Raw genomic sequence first — 18,419 nt, forward strand, 5'->3', positions numbered from 1 at the left:
TCTCAGGGCTGTGTTCCCCCCTTGCTGTCAGCCCCTGCTATGGACACGTGCACCATGAGAGCACAGCAATAGCTCTCGGGTGGGAGAGTGCGTGAATGCTTCTTCTGTAATAAAGTGGTTGCTATAATAACATAACTAGAGCAGTGTTCTCCAGGCAGCCTGGGGTGGTTCTGCTTGTTTGTTTTTCTTATATAAATTGAAATGTATTTCAACTTTAGGATTTAATTTCCCCTCACACTCCTGCAGCATTTACAGCTAAATACAAGAGAGGAAGGATAAGCCTGAGCTGGAGAATCTGAATTGAAGAGGTTCACGCCTGACAATGAGTCACAAAATGTGGGCATTCAGTCCATGTGGTACACAGACACAGCACCTGTACCCCAATGGATTATTTTAATCTTAGGTATCACCTCTCTCCAGGCTCACACCTTTGTCCAGACCTCTCTCCTGCCCTCCTGGAGAGCTGTAGTAAGAAGCGTATGACATGTGAGAAACAAAGCTACCTTAGATATTCCTAACTTGCATAATCAAAGAGCATGTTGATAGTAAGGTATGTACAGGAACCTATGGGGAAAGAAGTCCTATATTCACCCAGCTGTGATGAGGGATTGGTTTTGCATTACTTCTTTGCCCACTTTCTCTCTGAACAATAAACTGCTTTGGTTTGGCTTTTTACATCAACCTCCAAGTTTTCTTGCTTTTAATCTCTCTTCTTCCGCTGTCTTACTGGGGAGGAAGTGGAGGAAGGAAAGCAGGTGAGCAGCTGTGTGATACTTAGCTGCCCACTGAGGTTAACCCACAACAGGAGTCCACTCTATAAAAAAGGGATTGATTTGTCTGTTTTTAGCAGAGAGATGGGGTACACTGAGGGAGGGAGGTTTTTATATCACGTCTGATTTTGGCAATGACAAGTGAGAGACACCACAGCATTTTTCTAATGTTTTATTCAGCTGACTTAATGTGGAAGAGCAGCAGACAGAGAAAATGACAGTTTCAGGTGCCCTTCTGGGGACACAGTATTCCTGACACAATGTCCTATTGGCATCCTCTCCTGCAGTGAACGTGACACACTGGCCCACATGACCACACCCAAAGAAATGCTCTCCAATGTGGTGCAAGCTCTGCGATACCTGGACTCCCTCCTTCCAAATGGCAGCCATGTGATTTTGACAGGCTTGGTGGATGGTCGCTTCCTCTGGGATAACCTGCACGACAGATATCATCCTCTAGGTAAATTTGAGGTGTTGTGGGGTTTCTCCTGATCATCTGCCCATTCATGTTAGCTTCTCTCCCTAAAAAAATCTATGAATCTATTGATGACTTCAAGCAAATCTGACAGAGTGGAGGAGATCTGAGAAATATGAGGCAGATATTGGCTGTGCTGTGGAAGTAGGAACATTCTTACCATTCCCAGTGCAGGACAGGTTAGACCCCTATTCTGCCTGGCTCCCTCACAAGCCATACCCACCCAGCTCCAAACCAGGCTCAACACAGGTTGTGGTGGTCTGAACAAGCTGTTCTACTGCAGTCTTGGCCCAAAACTGTGACCAGCCTGCCTGCACTTCATCCTGATTGTTGTTACAGGTGGACACGGGCATTTGGTTTACACTCACTGACTGGTGGGTGTTGTGGTAAAACTGTATGTGGACCAAGGCAAAAGAATAAGTCAGAGGGCTCCAAAAGACTTTTTTTATATTAAAGAAATAAATTTTCTGCCAGCACTGGGTGCCTGACACCTCCTACACTAGCTATATGTGTTGATTGAAACCTCATACTGCGTGCAGGCATGTTTTGGGACATTCCCTCAGAGTGTAAAGTGCTTTGGGGCATTTTTTTTCAGAGATTTGGAGGTTACCTTTAGGATCCTGTCATCTCAGAGTGTGAATGGCACAGTACCTCTCACCATTAACAGACCACTCACTCCTTGGCTTTCTAGACCAAAAGCATGAACTTACTTGTATTGGAGTAAAATAATCTTTTTTGCATCTGACAAGCAGGAAGTTGTTGTCATAATAGTTCTCACCAGCAAAGAGAGAGAGAAGCTAAATCACATCATTAAAATGGTAGATTACAACTTCAGATGATTTTGGCAACCAGTGGGTAACACAGCTTGCAGCTGTGTTGTGGTTTCCCCAAGATCCCCTAGTAATTACCAATGGGCTCACATCTTTCCCATTTCTATTCCTATATTTTTCTCTCATAACAACTATACTAGTACCAATTTTAAAAAAAAATTTAAGAAAAAAAAAAAAGGAGAAAAATCTTACCCCTTTCAAGGCAGGGGAAACCTGTCATAATTAATTTTTGGTCACATAAAGCTATTTCTTCCCTTGAGTGCATGTTTATCACAGCGACAGTTCTTCTGACTAGGTATCTAATTATCACAGACAACACGTAGCCAAATCAGGAGTGATTAACTATAGGATCAGTTGGAAAATTTTCAGAGGGGCTGATTTGCCTTGGAGGGACCCAATTAATCCTAAGCAACACGTTTTGCAGCAAGGGATCCCTTCTGGCACATCCTCCAACAGGTTGTGAGCAGTTTTCCCCATTTGGCTGCCAGTCAGCTGTGACCAGACATCAGTCTGCTCTTCTGCCAAATTCCTGGTCCCCACAACAGCTCATCCCAGGGCCTGATGCTTCAAGCTACAGGAATCTGGAACATTCAAGTATCCAGAAGTGTTCCTAGATCTTTGAACTCCTCACCTTTTGCTTTCTGGGCAGCTGGAAGTGCTGCTGGGTGATGGGCAGCTGTGTGAAAGGCAGGAAACACATCTGTATCAGGGAGCCACTGCAAAGCAACCTGAGAAGCCCATTTCACTTGGGAGAGATTATACTTCGCAGTTCCTAAAAACAACAATAAGAAATGCCTATTTCAGTACTGCAAAAGTATCAAAGCCTGATGGGATGATCAGTGTACTAAAAACAATAATACAACTAATACAAAAAAATGTGGCCATTTAATTCTCATCTTAGTTGTAGTTACCAAAGAAGCAAAAAGATTGAGAAAACGGATCATTTTCTCCAGCAAGCCAGGCTATTGCATAGCACAGTGAATTTTATGGAATGTTAGCTGGGTGCTTGACTTGATGCTTGAATTTCCTCACCCACACAAGCATATCCACTTCCCTCCATGACAGCAAAATTGTTTCTCCCTTTTAAGGCTAACCTCTACGAAGTAAATGCAAAACTCAGAGTGTATACAGGCACCTTTCAGCTTTGCAAACCCTGCATTTCTTTTGCGGGTGAGACAGGTTAACGGGAAAATATCAGTCGTGCACTTCGGAGGCTGGCACAGGCTGTGATGACTAACCCCACACGTGAGACAAACCACCTATGAAAGGCAGGAGAGGGATGCAGGAAAAGCAGGTGTGGGGCTCTGTACACTGTGGGGACATGGGCACCTTAGCAGGAAGGATGTCTTGATGCTGCCACCTCTATTGCACCCCAGCTCTGGTGGTAGGAGGGTTCCCTGGGGGTAGCGGGTGTGGTGAGGTTCTGGGAGTGCCTCTTCCCACCGGGGGCTGTAAGGCATGGGAATGCACAGATGTACAGAACGAAGTCGCATTTGGCCATGATGTTTGTCTCTCTGTGCTTTGCAGGACAACTGAACAAGGATGTCACGTACAGTCAACTCTACTCTTTCCTCGACTGCCTCCAGGTAAGGTCTGCTGATGTACCTTAGGAGACCCCTTTCATCCTGGTCTGCTGCTAAAGCCCCTCTCCTCGTGCCTGCCCAGGTGAGCCCCTGCAGCGGCTGGCTGACCCCCAACGAGACCCTCAGGAATCTGACCTCGGAGGTAAGTCTCAATGGGGCTGCAATGGGATCACCCCTGTGCTCAGACACTCTGCCCTGTGTCTGAGGAGAGAAGCCCAATTGCCTCAAAGACAAGATGTCAGCAGTTCTTTTCTTCCAAAGGTGAGGAGAAGTTGTGGAAACATCCACACTTAGACTTTCAAATGCCTCTCAGGCCCTGGGAGGCAGCATGCTCAAGTTAAGGGATTTGTAAAGGTATTGCTGTTACAACCTCTCAGCTACCCAAATTTATGCTCAGGGGATGTGATCTCTCTGAGACAGAACTGTTCAGGTTCATGTTCTTTAAGAAGAAAATGTGCCTGATAAGAAAGGAAAGGCTTTTGAATCAAGTGAGCTGTTGGTATGACAAGCCAGCTGCATAGATTTTTCTGGCTGTAGGATCAGGTCCTGAGAGCAAGAGCCTTACCCTGTTTTCATTTGGGATTTGTGCTAATCTTCCTCAGACACATTTCTGTGGACTTAGTCACCAGATGGTGTGACCAGGGAGCATCCAGCTAAGTGCAGGAATGGGAATGGACAGAACAGAGATGTCTTAAAACTCACCCTAAAAATCTGGCTGCAGAAGTGAATGATATGAAAAACAGCCACTTATTTTCTTATGGTACAAGCTGATTTTTAATCCCAGCAATCCCCTGCAGCCATGAAAAAGGAGTCAGTAACCAAATATTATCAAAGGTGTCATCTCTATGTATGGTTGTATTAATGTTTACATTCACTAAACAACAAAATATGACCTTAATTTCACCAAAACTTACATATGTATTTCATTTTATGCCCCGTCTCTCTTGACTTCAGAGGAGGCCATTATGCACATTCCTAAACCTTTGCAGGATTGCAGTTTATAATTCATACCAACAATACAGAACATAGAGTACATGTAACTTCTGTCCATGAACAATGCATATGTCTGCAGGGTATGAATTAATCATTCTGAGCCCCTGTCTGAAACTAATTGTCTATGTTATTATCCAAACTGCACAATTTAAATATTTAGGAGATCCTGATCTCTGTTATGGCTGCAGAAATTACACTGGATGTATCAGGCAGACACTCCATGGTGGTAATTTACTCTTCTGAAAGTGAAGGTGGAATTTGGTCTGCATAGATAAGCATTATCATCCCCAACTTAGTAGTGGCAAGGATAATAGGAATAGAGGACATTTCTCTTGTAGAAAAGTTTTGCATTTCTTTAGAAAGGAGCTCCAAAAGTGAGATACTTAGAATATTTATATAAGTGTAGGGGCACTACTAAAAGAGGTCTCCAGAGAAATAAGCATATGCTGTAAAAAACTTACAAAATCAGCTGAGGCCTCAGTGCAGTCTGAGGATGAACTCGGTAGTCCAAAGGCTGGTAGTGCTCATGCAAGTCCATGTTCTGATGAAGAGCTTCATTTCACCTCTGGTCTCCCAGAAAAAAGGGCAACATTAGCTTTCAAATTCCTGCCTGCACATCAGTGACAAAAGCTGAATCCATGCAAAGCAATATGAATAGCAATGAACAGTCATTAAATCATTTGATTTTTGCAGAGAGCATTACAACTTTCCAATGTCCTGAAAGAAATAGCAAGATCTGAGAAATTTTCCAACTTTGATATTTTCTACATGGATTTCCCACTGAGACAAAGTAAGTTGTTTTTTACCCTGACTTTCTCACAAAGCATTTATTCAAGTCCTGGCCGGTTGACACACTCCTCATATTTTCACTCTGTACCATGAGAAGGGAAGTACAGTCAGTGAGCCTAGGTGACCCTGCTGTCAGGGCTGTGGCCAAGGAGGTATCCCTAATGCCAGGCACTTTTCCTGAGACAAAATCCCACCACTACCTTGTGACCTACAGCCTCCTGCTGGTCCCAGCTGCCAGCACCCACCACCCCAGTGATGTGCAGCACACTGGCCACTTCCTCATGGGTACCAAAGTGACAAGGACAACAGATGACCATATTGGTCCATAAGATTGGGTTTTATTTCTGAACATTGCTCTTACAGCAGGTCATCTAGGCTGGAGGTGTATACCTGCAGTGGTCAAAGTGGTCTTCATGAGATGTAGTTTACTTCATCACTGACTGGGCTTCATGCTGCCTCCTCTGGGCTGAGCAGTGCCTTGGGAATGGGACCTTTCATCAGCCTCAATAACACAGCCACCCTCTCACTGTTCCCAAAAGTAGAAGCACCTGTCCCAGGAATAACTCGCATCTTTCTCTATGTTTCTTTAAACACCTACATACTACTGTAACTTGACTTGAAGAGCTTACAAAACTTGTCCTTCTGTGATCTTTAGTGACATTAGGTAAGCGCATTACCTAAATCACTTTCTTCTGAAACTGACATTTAAAAATAAATTAAAACACCCAGGAAATTTTTGTCATTACGCATGAGCAGACAGTGTCCCTGTGGGGCTGGGGACCAACACCTGTCCCTGAATCCCTGAATCAGCTCTGCTTGCCTTGCAAGATGCACAGGGCCCAGCTTGAGGCAACACCCAGCATCAGCACAGATTCATCACAAGGAGAAATGCACTCCTTCTTTCTAAAAGTGAGGATCAGCATGAGATGAGTGAATAAGTTGGGCAACAAATTACAAGTAGTTAGACAGTGAAGGGGAAGTAGGAAAACTGCTTTTTATTTCTATATCCAGCCTGAATCTCCCATGTTACAACTTGTCTCTCCCTCTCCCAGTGTGCACTGCTGTGAAGAGACTGGCCCTGTCCACATTGTCTTCCCACAGGCTCTTCCCTGGAATGGACCATCCCTGTTCCTCAGCCTCTGTTCATGGGGCAGGAGCTCCAGCCCTCACCACATTGGGGTCTCTCCCAGATAGCCTGAATGTTTACATTCAAAAAAGAGTATATAATAATTAGGAAAAAAGCTTGATCTGCATTTCCCTTTTTTAATGTTCACGTAGAAAGGTAGTTCCATGTAGTCCTTATTGAAAAATTTTGTCTGGGGACTATATTTTAAGTCCCAGCATGCAGACATGTAAATCCAAAGCCACAAAGGGACAGAAGCACCCTGTCAATGCTTTAAAGTACGCTTCTCTAATGCTTCTCCCCATTAGTGCTTAGCTGTCCTTGAAAGCACAAGGCTGCCACAGCACCTAAGATTATTAAAAAAAAAAAATCTCCTTTTTCAGCCAAATCCCATCAAAATTCACAAACTTATCTTATCCTACATGACCCAATTCAGAAAGCTGGTTCTGGGTCTCATGAAGACCATATGGAGGAGGAGGAGGTAAAGAAGTGAGGATGGAAGAGGCAGTCTTTCTGTCCAAAAGTTTCTGTCAGAGAGGTGGGCTCCACTGTCAAGTTCATTCTCGTAGCACAGAGTTTCAAGGGTGTCCAAGTCTCCTGGTGGCTTTTGCCTCAGCTACTTAATATTTAACAAGTCATTAGGATTTGGAATGAACTACCTGCTGGGTAGGCAAATTACTTTAATAAGTTAAATTACTAACTTTAGTTAATTTATTTGCTTTCACAAAAGGAAACATCTTAATATAATTTGCTGTTCTTGATTACATCGCGTCAAATAAATGAAGTAAACAAAATCACACATGCATATACAAACATCAGCTTTGAAAGACACTTTGCAAAATTTCCTGCAGCCCTGGAGCCAAGGATTCGAGCTTGCCATCAGGAAAGCTGTCAGATCGCGAGTGTGCTCACAAGCCAGCTAAGGCTGCTGACCTACTTTTCTGGTCTCTTTCTGAAGGAAGCAGCAAATCCTCCCCTAAACTCTCCAGACATCAAATATTTAGCAGTGGTTACACACTGAATACATAGATTTCAGGCTGGCTTGGGCATATATGTGTACATAGCAGCTCTCAGTTTTCTCCAAGTAAAATTTGAGTATATTTGCATTTATTCTAGACTTAGGTGGACACTCAAGCTCACATGTTGAACTTGACTAAAGAAATTAGTGGTTCCTTATGAAGCAGTGTGATAAAGAGGGGGATAGGTGTTGCTTGTTATGCCTTTTCCTTGATGTGGATGGGAGCAAGCTGTAGTCTAGTCCAGACAAGGCAACAGGCATTTCTAAGACAAGCTCTGGACATACTCAGCTGGTGGGTATTTGCTCGACTGTTCTTGGATTTTTGGAGGTCAGGTATAATTGTATAAATTGACCTATCTTGATACATATCTTACTTCCTCCTCTGCTGTTTCTGGCACTGGAACAGTAGTCTCTCTACAGATGAACTACAAATGTACTAAAACACAGTACACAGCCTTGTACTCCATGTACAATATCATATAGAAGGGGTTGGGTAAGCTCACTGTGCATCTGTATGTGCACTGCATGGTGGAATCTAAGGTAGATATGTGTTCTGCCCAACAAACTGCAAATTTGAAACAAACCTACAAGCCCCATGTCTTCAAACAGGTTACTTTGGGCACTGCCTGAAGCATCACAAGTGGATTTCTACAGTCAAAGCAGGAATATCACCTTTCTGTGAATTTGAGTTAGCATGGGGACCCAGACATCACTTTTTGATACAATAGCCAGGGTCCAAAAACCAGCGGTGAGCCCAGATCAAACTGTGGTGCTTGAATGGAGAACATTTTCCTCCTAACAGGATGCTTGCATAATGCTATTAAGAATTCTTAATCTGTCATTATGAAAGGAATTATTGAATTTACAGTCTGTTAATGCCATATCCTCTAGTCCCATGTTTGATCACTCCGCAGCCCTTTTGAAGAGAGAAAGCTTTTTACTTCTCTAATGGCTCCAGGGCTTACAGCACAGCATCATTTGCATTGAATGTCACGCTTATGTAATTCAAAAGGTTATTTTGTTGGAGTTGAAAAAGACCACTTGGAAGATAAGTAACCAAAAATGACAGCCTGTTCATGCAGACTTCAGCCCATGTGAATATTCTGTTACCATCTCTTTCTCTAAAAAGCGCTGTTTTCTTTATCTCTACTTTTTCTTTTGCACTGCTGAAGATGAAACTAACATGGGAAATGCAAAAGTATTAAATCACTATTAAATAATTTACAGCTTTACTTGCTACAGCATCCATCTTAGTTGGGAGACAAAGTGAATTGTTTTACAATCATTTATGTTCAAAGCACTTCCTTGCATAAATATCGCAGAGGAAAAAAATAACAATAAAGGCTTAAATACTGCCCCAAGGAGAGGGGATTATACACACTATAGGCTCTGACAACTCTATGTGAATTATCATAATCTTCACGTAGAGCTGTCGTGTGCCTAAAAATACCAGCGATGCCTTGAGGAGGAGCAGGGTGTGTCTCTGGGCGGGGGTCTCTGAGCTCACGGGTGACAAACCCCTCTGCTTGTGCTCTTTGCAGCGGCCGAGGAATGGCGCAAGATGGGAGGTGAGCCCTGGCAGCTGATCGAACCAGTCGATGGCTTCCATCCCAGCCAGGTAAAAAACCCGGCCCCAGGAGATGGGTGGGAGCAGGTGGGATGTAGGAGCATGTGGGATGTGGGAGCATGTGGGATTCTGGTGCCTGTTGCTGCCCCAGGCATCCAGCTGGCATGTGACAGGGATGCAGATGTGGGGAATCTGTCTACTTTAAAGGAGAGAAAGTCATAGAATCATTTGGGTTGGAAAGACCTCTAAGATCATGGAGATCAGCCATTAACCTAACACTGCCAGGTCCACCAGTAAACCCTGTCCCAAAGCAGCACATGTTGAATACCTCCAGGGATAGTAGTGCACACACTTCCCTTGGCAGTCTGTTCCAATGCTCGGCAACCCTTTCCCTGAAATAACTTTTCCTGATATCCAATCTAACACCCCTCTCCAGTGCAGTTTGAGGCCATTTTCTTATGTCCTATTAATTGTTTCATGGGAGAAGAAACCAACCCCCAGCTCATCACAACATCTTTTTAGGTTGTACAGAGCTCTAAGAGCACTCCCCTCAGCCTCCTTTTCTCCAGGCTAAAAAACTTCTGTTCCCTCAGCTGCTCCTCAATAACTCTTGTTCTCCAACCCTTCCCCAGCTCTGTTGCTCTTCTCTGGACAAACTCCAGCACCTCAATGTCTTTCTTATTGAGAGAGGCCCAAAACTGACCACTGGATTTGAGGTGCAGCCCCACAAGTGCTCAGTACAGGAGGACAATCACTGCCCTGGTCCTGCTGGCCACACTATTGCTGATACAGGCCAGGGTGCCTTCTTTGGCCAATCCAAATGCTGGCTGTAGCCCCAGAGTTGATATCTCTGATATTTCTGATTGCTGCACTCTGCTCTGACTCCTGCAAGGTCTTCTGCCTCTTTCCCTCACTTACCAGTATCATGGCCAAACATGAACAAAAACTGATCCTTGCCACTTAGGCTGGCCAGCTGCCTGCCCAAACACCTGTGGGAGTTTTGCAGGATCAGGAGAGTAAGGCAGCACTGCAGAAACCAGACAGGCCCTGCTGCTGCCCTACAGGTGTGAGGCTGAAGGTTTGCCTGTCACAGCCTGGAACAAAGATTCTTTTTGAAGTTATGTATTTAAATTGCTTCTGCTCAGCAGCTACATCTTATTACTTTTTCACTTGCTTGCTTGGCCTCTGAGGACAGGTTGAAGGAGAAGGTTTACAGTCTGTTTTTTACAGAAATAAACAAAAGGGAAGGAGAAGCAGCTGCTCCACTGTAAGTCCTTGCTTGGGTTTGATAATCTAGCACGAGGTTGCCTGGTTCCCACCATGCTCACTTCAAATAATTTTTTTTTCCAACAAAAACACATGGAGAAATCGTGTTCTGCAGTCAGCTGCAAACAAACCCAGTTGGTTTTCTATACACTACCTGAGACGTCAAACACATGTGCAGAGCAAAGCAGCAGTCTCTTTTGCAAGCAAACCCCACCACACTGCCCAGCCACTTGGAAACTGCCCCTGCTCAGAATCATGGGGGGATTTTATGAGCCAGTTTTATGTGGTGGGATAATGCCCTGCATGTGTTGACTCCAACAACCCCATCTCCATATGACCCAGTGTGATGCTGCCTTCCACACTGGGAAAGAGCAGTCAGTGGAGAAGCACTTCCACGGGAGTCAGTTGCAAGCACTGACAGATTCCAGCATTTCAGCACTTCTCCATTGACGGTTCTGTCAGTTAAGCTAGGGGACACCAGCAGGGGGAAGTCCAAAGGGAAAATAGATGCTTTAGGTGCTATCTTTTACACTCATGTTGGTCACTCGGGGCCATACAGTGCCTTGCTTAGCCTTGCCAAATTACAAGATCCTCCTGTTCAAGGAGGGACTCCTACATAGCAGAAATTCCTGCCTGTCTACTTTACAAGTACCAGGAGACAGCTGCATGAAAGTATGAACTCACAGCCTGGGGATGTGGAGAAAGTGTGCCTTGATTTTTGCTGCAGGCCTTTTGCAAGGAAGCAATTAGAGAAAACCTGGCAAATTAAATGAGAGTAAAAACAGCGATGAAACAAACCCCATACCCAACCCTGCCATCTGGGGAAACTGCAATACAAAGTCTGGAGTGCAATGGAAACTTTTCCATTATTTTCTTTGCATTTTCCTGTCTTTCCCTGGCCTAAGGCTGGCCTGAGGTTTCTTATAACCCCCAGCACCAGCCCACAGTGGGAGCCAGGCTTGTCATATCACAGCTTTTCATCCAGCCTCCTGCCCACATCCTCTATCCCACCAGCAGCTGCAAGGTAGCACAGAGTTGAAGGCAGCAACTATCTAACAGGATCCTTCCTAAGCCACAAGAAAATTACAAAAGGACATTGAAGGGCAGCTGCAAACCTGCTTGCAGCCCCCAGAGTGCTGAGCTACAGGATGCAGTCAAGCACTGCCATATTTCAATCCCTCTGGATCTGGCATCCTGCAGTGGTTATGATCTCTCCCTCCTGCTGCCAGCATGATGTTAATGCTTTTATAGGTACATTTTCCCTTACAGTCAAGGTGCCAGCTGTAGATATGCCTCACTTCAAGTGAGTTATTGCCCTCCTAGGTTTTATTAATTAGCCTTATCCAAACATCCACCATTGTAAATCCATTTTTCTTTTCCTGTTAGAGAAGTCTGTTATCAACATACCACTATTTGGACTGAGACATAGCACTCTGCTCCAAAAGAGTAACTCTATTCATAAATAGAAGGGGAAGTGTGAGCAGAGACTGCTATTTTAGAGTATGCTTAAGGAAGATGATAAACAATTCACTCACTCCTCATACAAGTTTTATTTAAAGTTTTACTTTCTCCTGACACGAATGCCTCTGGCCAGGTATGGTTTTTGTAGCACACAGAGCTGCCTAGCGGGAGAGGATTGATTCCATGCAGCTTTTCAAGTGAACAGAGGCTCTTGCTTCCATCCCTGCAGCTATTCCCCACGCCTCACAGGCAGCTTGATAAATACAACAGATAAGATACCAAGCCAGCACATTTCTGCTGAATTTTCCCTCTGTAGATATCGAAGCATGACAAATATTTCCCAATTTTTAGTCTGAGAAGCACTCCAAGGAAAGCATAAACACCTTAGCTCTTGCCTTCAATGCAAAGAAATTTTGAAGTTTGGGATGAAGGAACCACTCTCTGTGCCCCTTTCAACCCAAGGCTGAGCTGGCAAGTTGTGATCACTAGGTGATCCCTAATCACTGTGGTACAGCAATGGGCAGGATAAGCTGGTGTCTGTTGTCAGCCCCTGAATTTCACCTGCTGTTTATCCACTGTGTCTTTAATTAAAAAAAAAAATAGTTGTCTACTTGTATAAACATGGTAAAAGCAGGTGTCAGCACATATATCCAGGAGTCCAGAGGTCCTCCAAACATTCTGGAGCGGTGTGGGAGGGGACTAAACCTTTCTAAGCTTGCATACCTTGCAAGGAGAAGGAAAAGAAAATAAGAAAAAAGGCCACACTTGCCCTGTCCCGTAAGAGCCAGCACAGTTTTCCATGCATTGGAGAAAGGCTAGGTTAGGCACTCAGGAATAAACTAGCCCCCATGGTCCCCTCTCCAGGCAATATTTTATATGAAAAAATCATGAAATATGGGATGAACACTAAGTACTGATTTGTTGAGCCACATTCTCTTCCTGTAAATTTCTTGTGGGAAAAGGGCTTTCCTGCATGTTTTTTTTTAAGTTGCAAAACAGGAGGGAGCAAACAAAACACTCATAATTGGCATAACTATATTTCAGTAAAGTTTCAAAGCTAAAATTTACCTCCATAAAGTTTTTTTCGAAAACACACAGCTCAGGATGGAGATGGAGGAAATTCACACTATTTGCTTTTAACACCTAAAAGCAAAATTATTCACTCAGCCCTCCTGAGATCCCTCTAGAGCTGTTTTTGAGACACCATTCCCCAATGTCCGGCTTGATTTTCCTTGAAAAAAATCTGACTTTCTCTTCTCAGTGACTATAGAGGGAGCCCAGGGATTTTCTCCAGCATATACTCCTTACTACAAAATTTCACTGCAAATCCTTCTGAATGCCAGATGGCTTCAAGGACACCACTTCCCTCTAGAACAGTCGATTGCTTTGTTTGGATGGCAGGGCCATGCATTTCAACAGGATCCTGCATAAACAGCTTCATTTCTTGCTTTTATGATGTTTCCAGGGAGAAAGCAAAAGCCCTGAGCATCACAAACTGGAACCAGAGACGCTTGGAAGATTCTTAATGTTTATGTACAGGCAGGAAAGCACAGCTTGAGTGTGATTAGCTTCTCCCTTTTTCTTCCTTAAGTCATAGCAAAGCACGTTCCAGGCAGAAATAAAGTGGAAAAGCTGAAGTGACGCATATCAGATGAGTTGGGTATTTACACTTGGCTGAGAATCATGCCTATCACCTGTTTGGTGCAGAAGGGGGAAAACAGATAGCCAGAAGCTGCTAAAAAACCACAGCTGCCTCCCAGTTGCAGTCAACCCAGAGCTCTGTGAGGAATGGGTAATACTTCCTTTTAAAAACTTGCTTAGGGGATGTAATCTTCACAACAACAACAACAAAAAATTGCAAAGCTTATAAAAATTATACCACGTCTCAAAGTACAAGAACTCTGGAATTTAAAAAAGCCCTGGAAGAAAGCGAGTCACAAACCCTTCTCTGTGCTAAATTACTCATCCAGAATTAATTATTGAAATCATCAGGACGTCAAGAAATTATGTATGCACAGAACTTAATTTGATTTTGGGCAGTCTAAGCACACATACCTTAAATTAGAGTCAGCATTTGTCTGAACACTGTAGAGCATACCTCCAGTGATACTTCTACAAAGGAAGTACCATGCAAAGACAGTAAGGGTTTTTAAACCACTCACTCACCCAACCAATTAGGCAACCCCACCTTTCCTGCTAAAGAAACACATGGGAGGCCTAGGGAGGTTTGTAAAGGAGGTTTGGAGACCACCATGCCAGAATGGACCACTCTGACAGGGACTGATCTCAGTCCCCTGGCTGCCATAGAGTGTCCCAGAGTAACATTTAGTCACAATAGAAACTGCAACCAGGAGAAAACCCTGTAATGAACTGTAATAAATCTCCACTATCCCTCTTCCCTGCCCCAATTCCTTCATTAGATTAACAAGACTTTGAGAGACCAGAGGCTAAGAGCCTCCACCCCACAAATGTTACTCTTTTTACGTGAGCCCTTAAATAAAGATTTTTGTCTTCCAGCCCATCATTAGAGCTTATTTTAAAGCACAGATTTAAAAAGTAGCACATAAAAATTCCCCACAGGCTCCAGTACCTTCCCAAACTCCAAAACAACAGTACTCAAATAGTTTGATTTCATAAAACCACCTTGGCCTTTAAAAAAAAGAAGGCTTTGTTAGCCTTACTTAAACCTCATAACTGCAATCAAGATCAGTGTGTTGACAAGCTTGGGTTGAAAATAAAGTTCCCATATAGGCCAAATATTACTGCAGGTCAAGAGTACAATCAAAATGCCTTAGAAGGCTGCAAAAACTTGGACAAGGGAGACTCAGGCTTTTCTCTCTGTCCCTTTCTGCTACCACTCATGTTTTTCACCCTGGCAATACAGCAGATAACATTTCTCATCGGTATATAACTTCTAGGGCAAAAACCTCTGTGAAAGCTGGAGGGACTGATATTGAGGAGAAAAGCTATCCTATCATTTCTGCGGGTCTCATGGGAAAAGAACTCTAAAGACAACCCAGTAGCAGGTGCAAACTTAGAGCATCAGACACAGTTAGTTATGAAACTAGAAATAATTGGGCCTCTTTTTCCTCAACACCTGTGGTTTCCTCCCAGGAGAGCACAGAGAACATTTATTAGAAGTACCAAAGGCATTTGGGAGCATGAATTCCTTTGGACTTGCAAGAGTTTTACGCATTTTACCCAGGTGGTGCTTTTGACATACTTTCAAAATGTTCTGGAGAAAAAAAAAAATAAAAATCAGACTTCAGGGCTTTTAAATAGCAGTTTATGGACTAGACACCATAGGCATCTGGAAATGGCTGGAGACAGACTATCATTATTAGACAAATGACAGGTCAGGAAGTTGCATATATATGGCCCTCACCCTATTTTTACTGTTCAGAAGGATTTAGCCCTGCTCAAGCAGCTGGAATGAGGTATTTCCCTTGGTTAGAGGTTGCAGTCCATCACATGGTTATAACTGGGCAGTCTGCCTTATGGTGGGGGTCTTCTAAGCTCTGGCATTATAGAAGCACAAGAAATTGATAGCATCTGTGGTTTGCAGATTGCTGCAGCCCTTGGAACAGGCATTACCTGGCAGAAGGCACTACACGAGTGGCCTCAAGTGCTTGGCAAGGAGAATCCATTCAACGATCAGATTGAAGCCATATTCAAAGATCAAGGTGGACACTGACTTCCAAACTGCTGGAACCCTCACGCAATTGATGATGGCACTTCCACGGGTCAAGATGATTAAAGACACACCAAAAAAATCGGGGAGAGGAAGTTATCAGAGCCAGTAGCACTGGACATAACACAAGAGCATTCTTTTCAGTTTGTATCTTACCTGCACAAGTAGGCTATGCTTTTTCTGTGGAGCTACAAAAATAAAAATCAAAGGATAGCTGCCAGCTAGACCATTTATTGTAGCAGTTTGAAAATCTGCACTTCTTTTTTCCACATACAGGAAACTCCTACCCCTACCTAATCTTTTTTCCTTCTGCAGAACATTTCTAGTTTTTCTGTTTGTAGTGTTTCAACAGTTAATCTGATCCCAAAAGGAGGGGGGGGACCCCAAACTCATTATGTTGCTATAAATTGTGTGTATGTAATTGCCTTGACTGTCAATACATTATTTAGCTGGTATTTGCTTATTAAAGTGTGCCAGGAATAACAAGACACTACAATTTTGATGTGCCTGGCAGCATCAGCACAGGCTGACTGAGCACAGGTTCTCTTCCTCCATTAATAAGATATTAGGTTGACAACACTTCATGTATTTAAAAAGCGGGTTGTTTTTTCAACCTGTAATGTATTTCTGCTTTTTTTGCTTCCTAAGAAAAATAATATGCCAAGTCCTATGTCTTTTACAGGCATGGCCAAGGGAATCACTGAAAATACTGGGTAGCCCTTACTTCACAGACAGACTTGAAGATGAGAATTACTGTATTTTTTTCACCAGCTTATGCAGTGCTCTTAGCAAAATAAAGAAATATTTAAAAATCAGAGACAGCTCTACCCTACTTGCAACCTTACTGATGGTGGAGGGATCAGAGAGCATTAAGTGGCATTAATTATGGGTGGAAAAGATCCAGTAAACAGCAAGCATTAACATGACATGACTAAAACACACCCCAACAGCCCAAAGCTCAGGTGGAATTGCTCTGCTACTTGTTCTGAGCACCGCCCTTGCACAAGGCTGTCACACGTGGGGCAGCTCTTGGGCTGCGGTCCAAACCCAAGGATAGGGCCTGGCTGTAGGATGTGCACCCACTCAGCATTTTGAACAGGCAGGGAATGACTTGGCTAATACTATTTTGATTGAAGCATGTATTACTGCTTTCCTAGATCCTGATCCTTTTTATAGGGTACAGTCAATGCTGGGTCTTTTATTAAGATATTAAGATAGAAATTAAGATAGAAATTCCTTTGGGATGACTGCTAACACTTAAGTAAATATTCAAGTCACCACTTTAGGAAACCAGAAGGGAATACATTCCTTAATTGAATGATACTTGTTAATAAGGCCCCAATTCATTCAAGGCATTTAGATGTTACCAAAATATCCAGTCTCCCAAGGAATAGTTTCAACTCAAGAGGCAGACCTGGGGAAGACTATTTAGCATTACAAGGAAATCCCCTTGCTTCCCATAGAAATTCTCTTCAAACAACATAACATTCCATGTACCCTGACCAGGTAAAGCACCTCCTATTTTTGTACTATTTCTTCAGGACTCTTATCTTTTATTAAATACAACACAAGGACAGAAGCAAGTGCATCCACACGTTTTTACTACAGCTCAAGTACAGCACAGGCAATAATTACAGAATATCAGATTATTTTCTCTACATCAACACACAGAAGTGTAGCAATTAAAAGGGGGAAGGGAGTCATGTTTGGAAGCCTAATTTTCAAGGCAATTTCTTTGCAAATTATTGTATTTCATTTGAGGTTGGGATTTAATAACACCAATTAGGAGTTTTACTAAGTAGTAAAACTGAAATTTCCTCAACTAAAATAAGCTACATTGCCCAGAGGAAAGCATTTTTCTCTTACAGAATTTTTTACTTGCTCACTTACTGAATTTCTGAACAATGGGGAGAAAAAGGTTTCTTATAAAATTAGAACATCTTTTCAAAGACAACCTGAAACCTCTATAGCTGAAACGCAGAGCAAAGCCCTCTCAAAGGTTTGCCCAGTACAACTGCTCCTTGCTGGACACAGGGTCTCTGAAGGACACCAAGGAATGGGCTTGCCCCTGGCTGAGGGCACACGACCCAGAGCACATGCCCTTGTGCCTCAACGTGAGTTCTGCACCTCCAAACCCAGCTGCATGCAGAATCCTGATATGTAGCTAATGCATTATCTATCTTTATCAAAGAAAGATGAATTTTGGGACTATTAAGCCATCAGCTTTTACAACCACTATGTCTCAATTATTTCAAATGCAAAAAACAGCTGAAGATCTGCACCCTCAAACATCAATCACTTACCCATACCACTCTAAAAATACATATCCTATATTTAAAAAACACTGCTGAAAAAGCTTACTTATGCTAAAGCAGCGACAAACTATGAATTCTAAGCTATTCCATTAGGTAAATGTCTCCTGGTGCTTAGATTTGTTGAAGGTGAAAAATGCACAGGGAAGAGAAACAGGGGAAAAAAAGTTTCTCTTGGAAAGCTTATTATAATTCCAAGCAATTCAAAGTTTATTAGCAGTATGAAGTTCTAGCAAAAATAGTCTGTCAAGGTCTTTCTTGGGGAGAGTCAGAGCATGTGAATGAAGAGAAGGAATTATGTCACTGGCTGGGTCCAGCACACTGCACATGGGAAGGTTCTCTTGATGTTACTCTGCAAACATTTTTTACAAAATTTTAAGCTTGGCTTGAAATCAGAGAGTCAGAACTCTTTTTGAGGTATAGAACATCTAAACCTACCTGAAGTTATTTGAATTCACAGACTGGCCTCTTCACACATGGAAAAACTACGTAACCATTGTTGCAAACTTTCACCACAAAACCCTAAAAGGGCAGAGGAACA

The 18,419-nt window shown here is 43.1% G+C and overlaps 1 protein-coding gene across 1 annotated transcript in view; it reads left to right on the plus strand.

Annotated features, from left to right (window-relative positions):
- AOAH (acyloxyacyl hydrolase) overlaps positions 1-16,379 on the plus strand; it is a 73,706-nt gene extending 57,327 nt beyond the window's left edge. The window contains exons 17-22 of the mRNA XM_039715222.1: positions 1,058-1,230; positions 3,603-3,661; positions 3,741-3,800; positions 5,345-5,441; positions 9,123-9,199; positions 15,441-16,379. Of these exons, the coding sequence (XP_039571156.1) occupies positions 1,058-1,230; positions 3,603-3,661; positions 3,741-3,800; positions 5,345-5,441; positions 9,123-9,199; positions 15,441-15,569 (595 nt within the window). The 3' untranslated portion in view covers positions 15,570-16,379. The remainder of the gene's footprint in view (positions 1-1,057; positions 1,231-3,602; positions 3,662-3,740; positions 3,801-5,344; positions 5,442-9,122; positions 9,200-15,440) is intronic.
- Positions 16,380-18,419: the final 2,040 nt, after the last annotated feature.

The sequence above is a fragment of the Passer montanus genome, unplaced genomic scaffold (genome assembly GCF_014805655.1).
Source record: "Passer montanus isolate IOZ18808 unplaced genomic scaffold, ASM1480565v1 scaffold32, whole genome shotgun sequence".
Taxonomy (NCBI): Eukaryota; Metazoa; Chordata; class Aves; order Passeriformes; family Passeridae; genus Passer; species Passer montanus.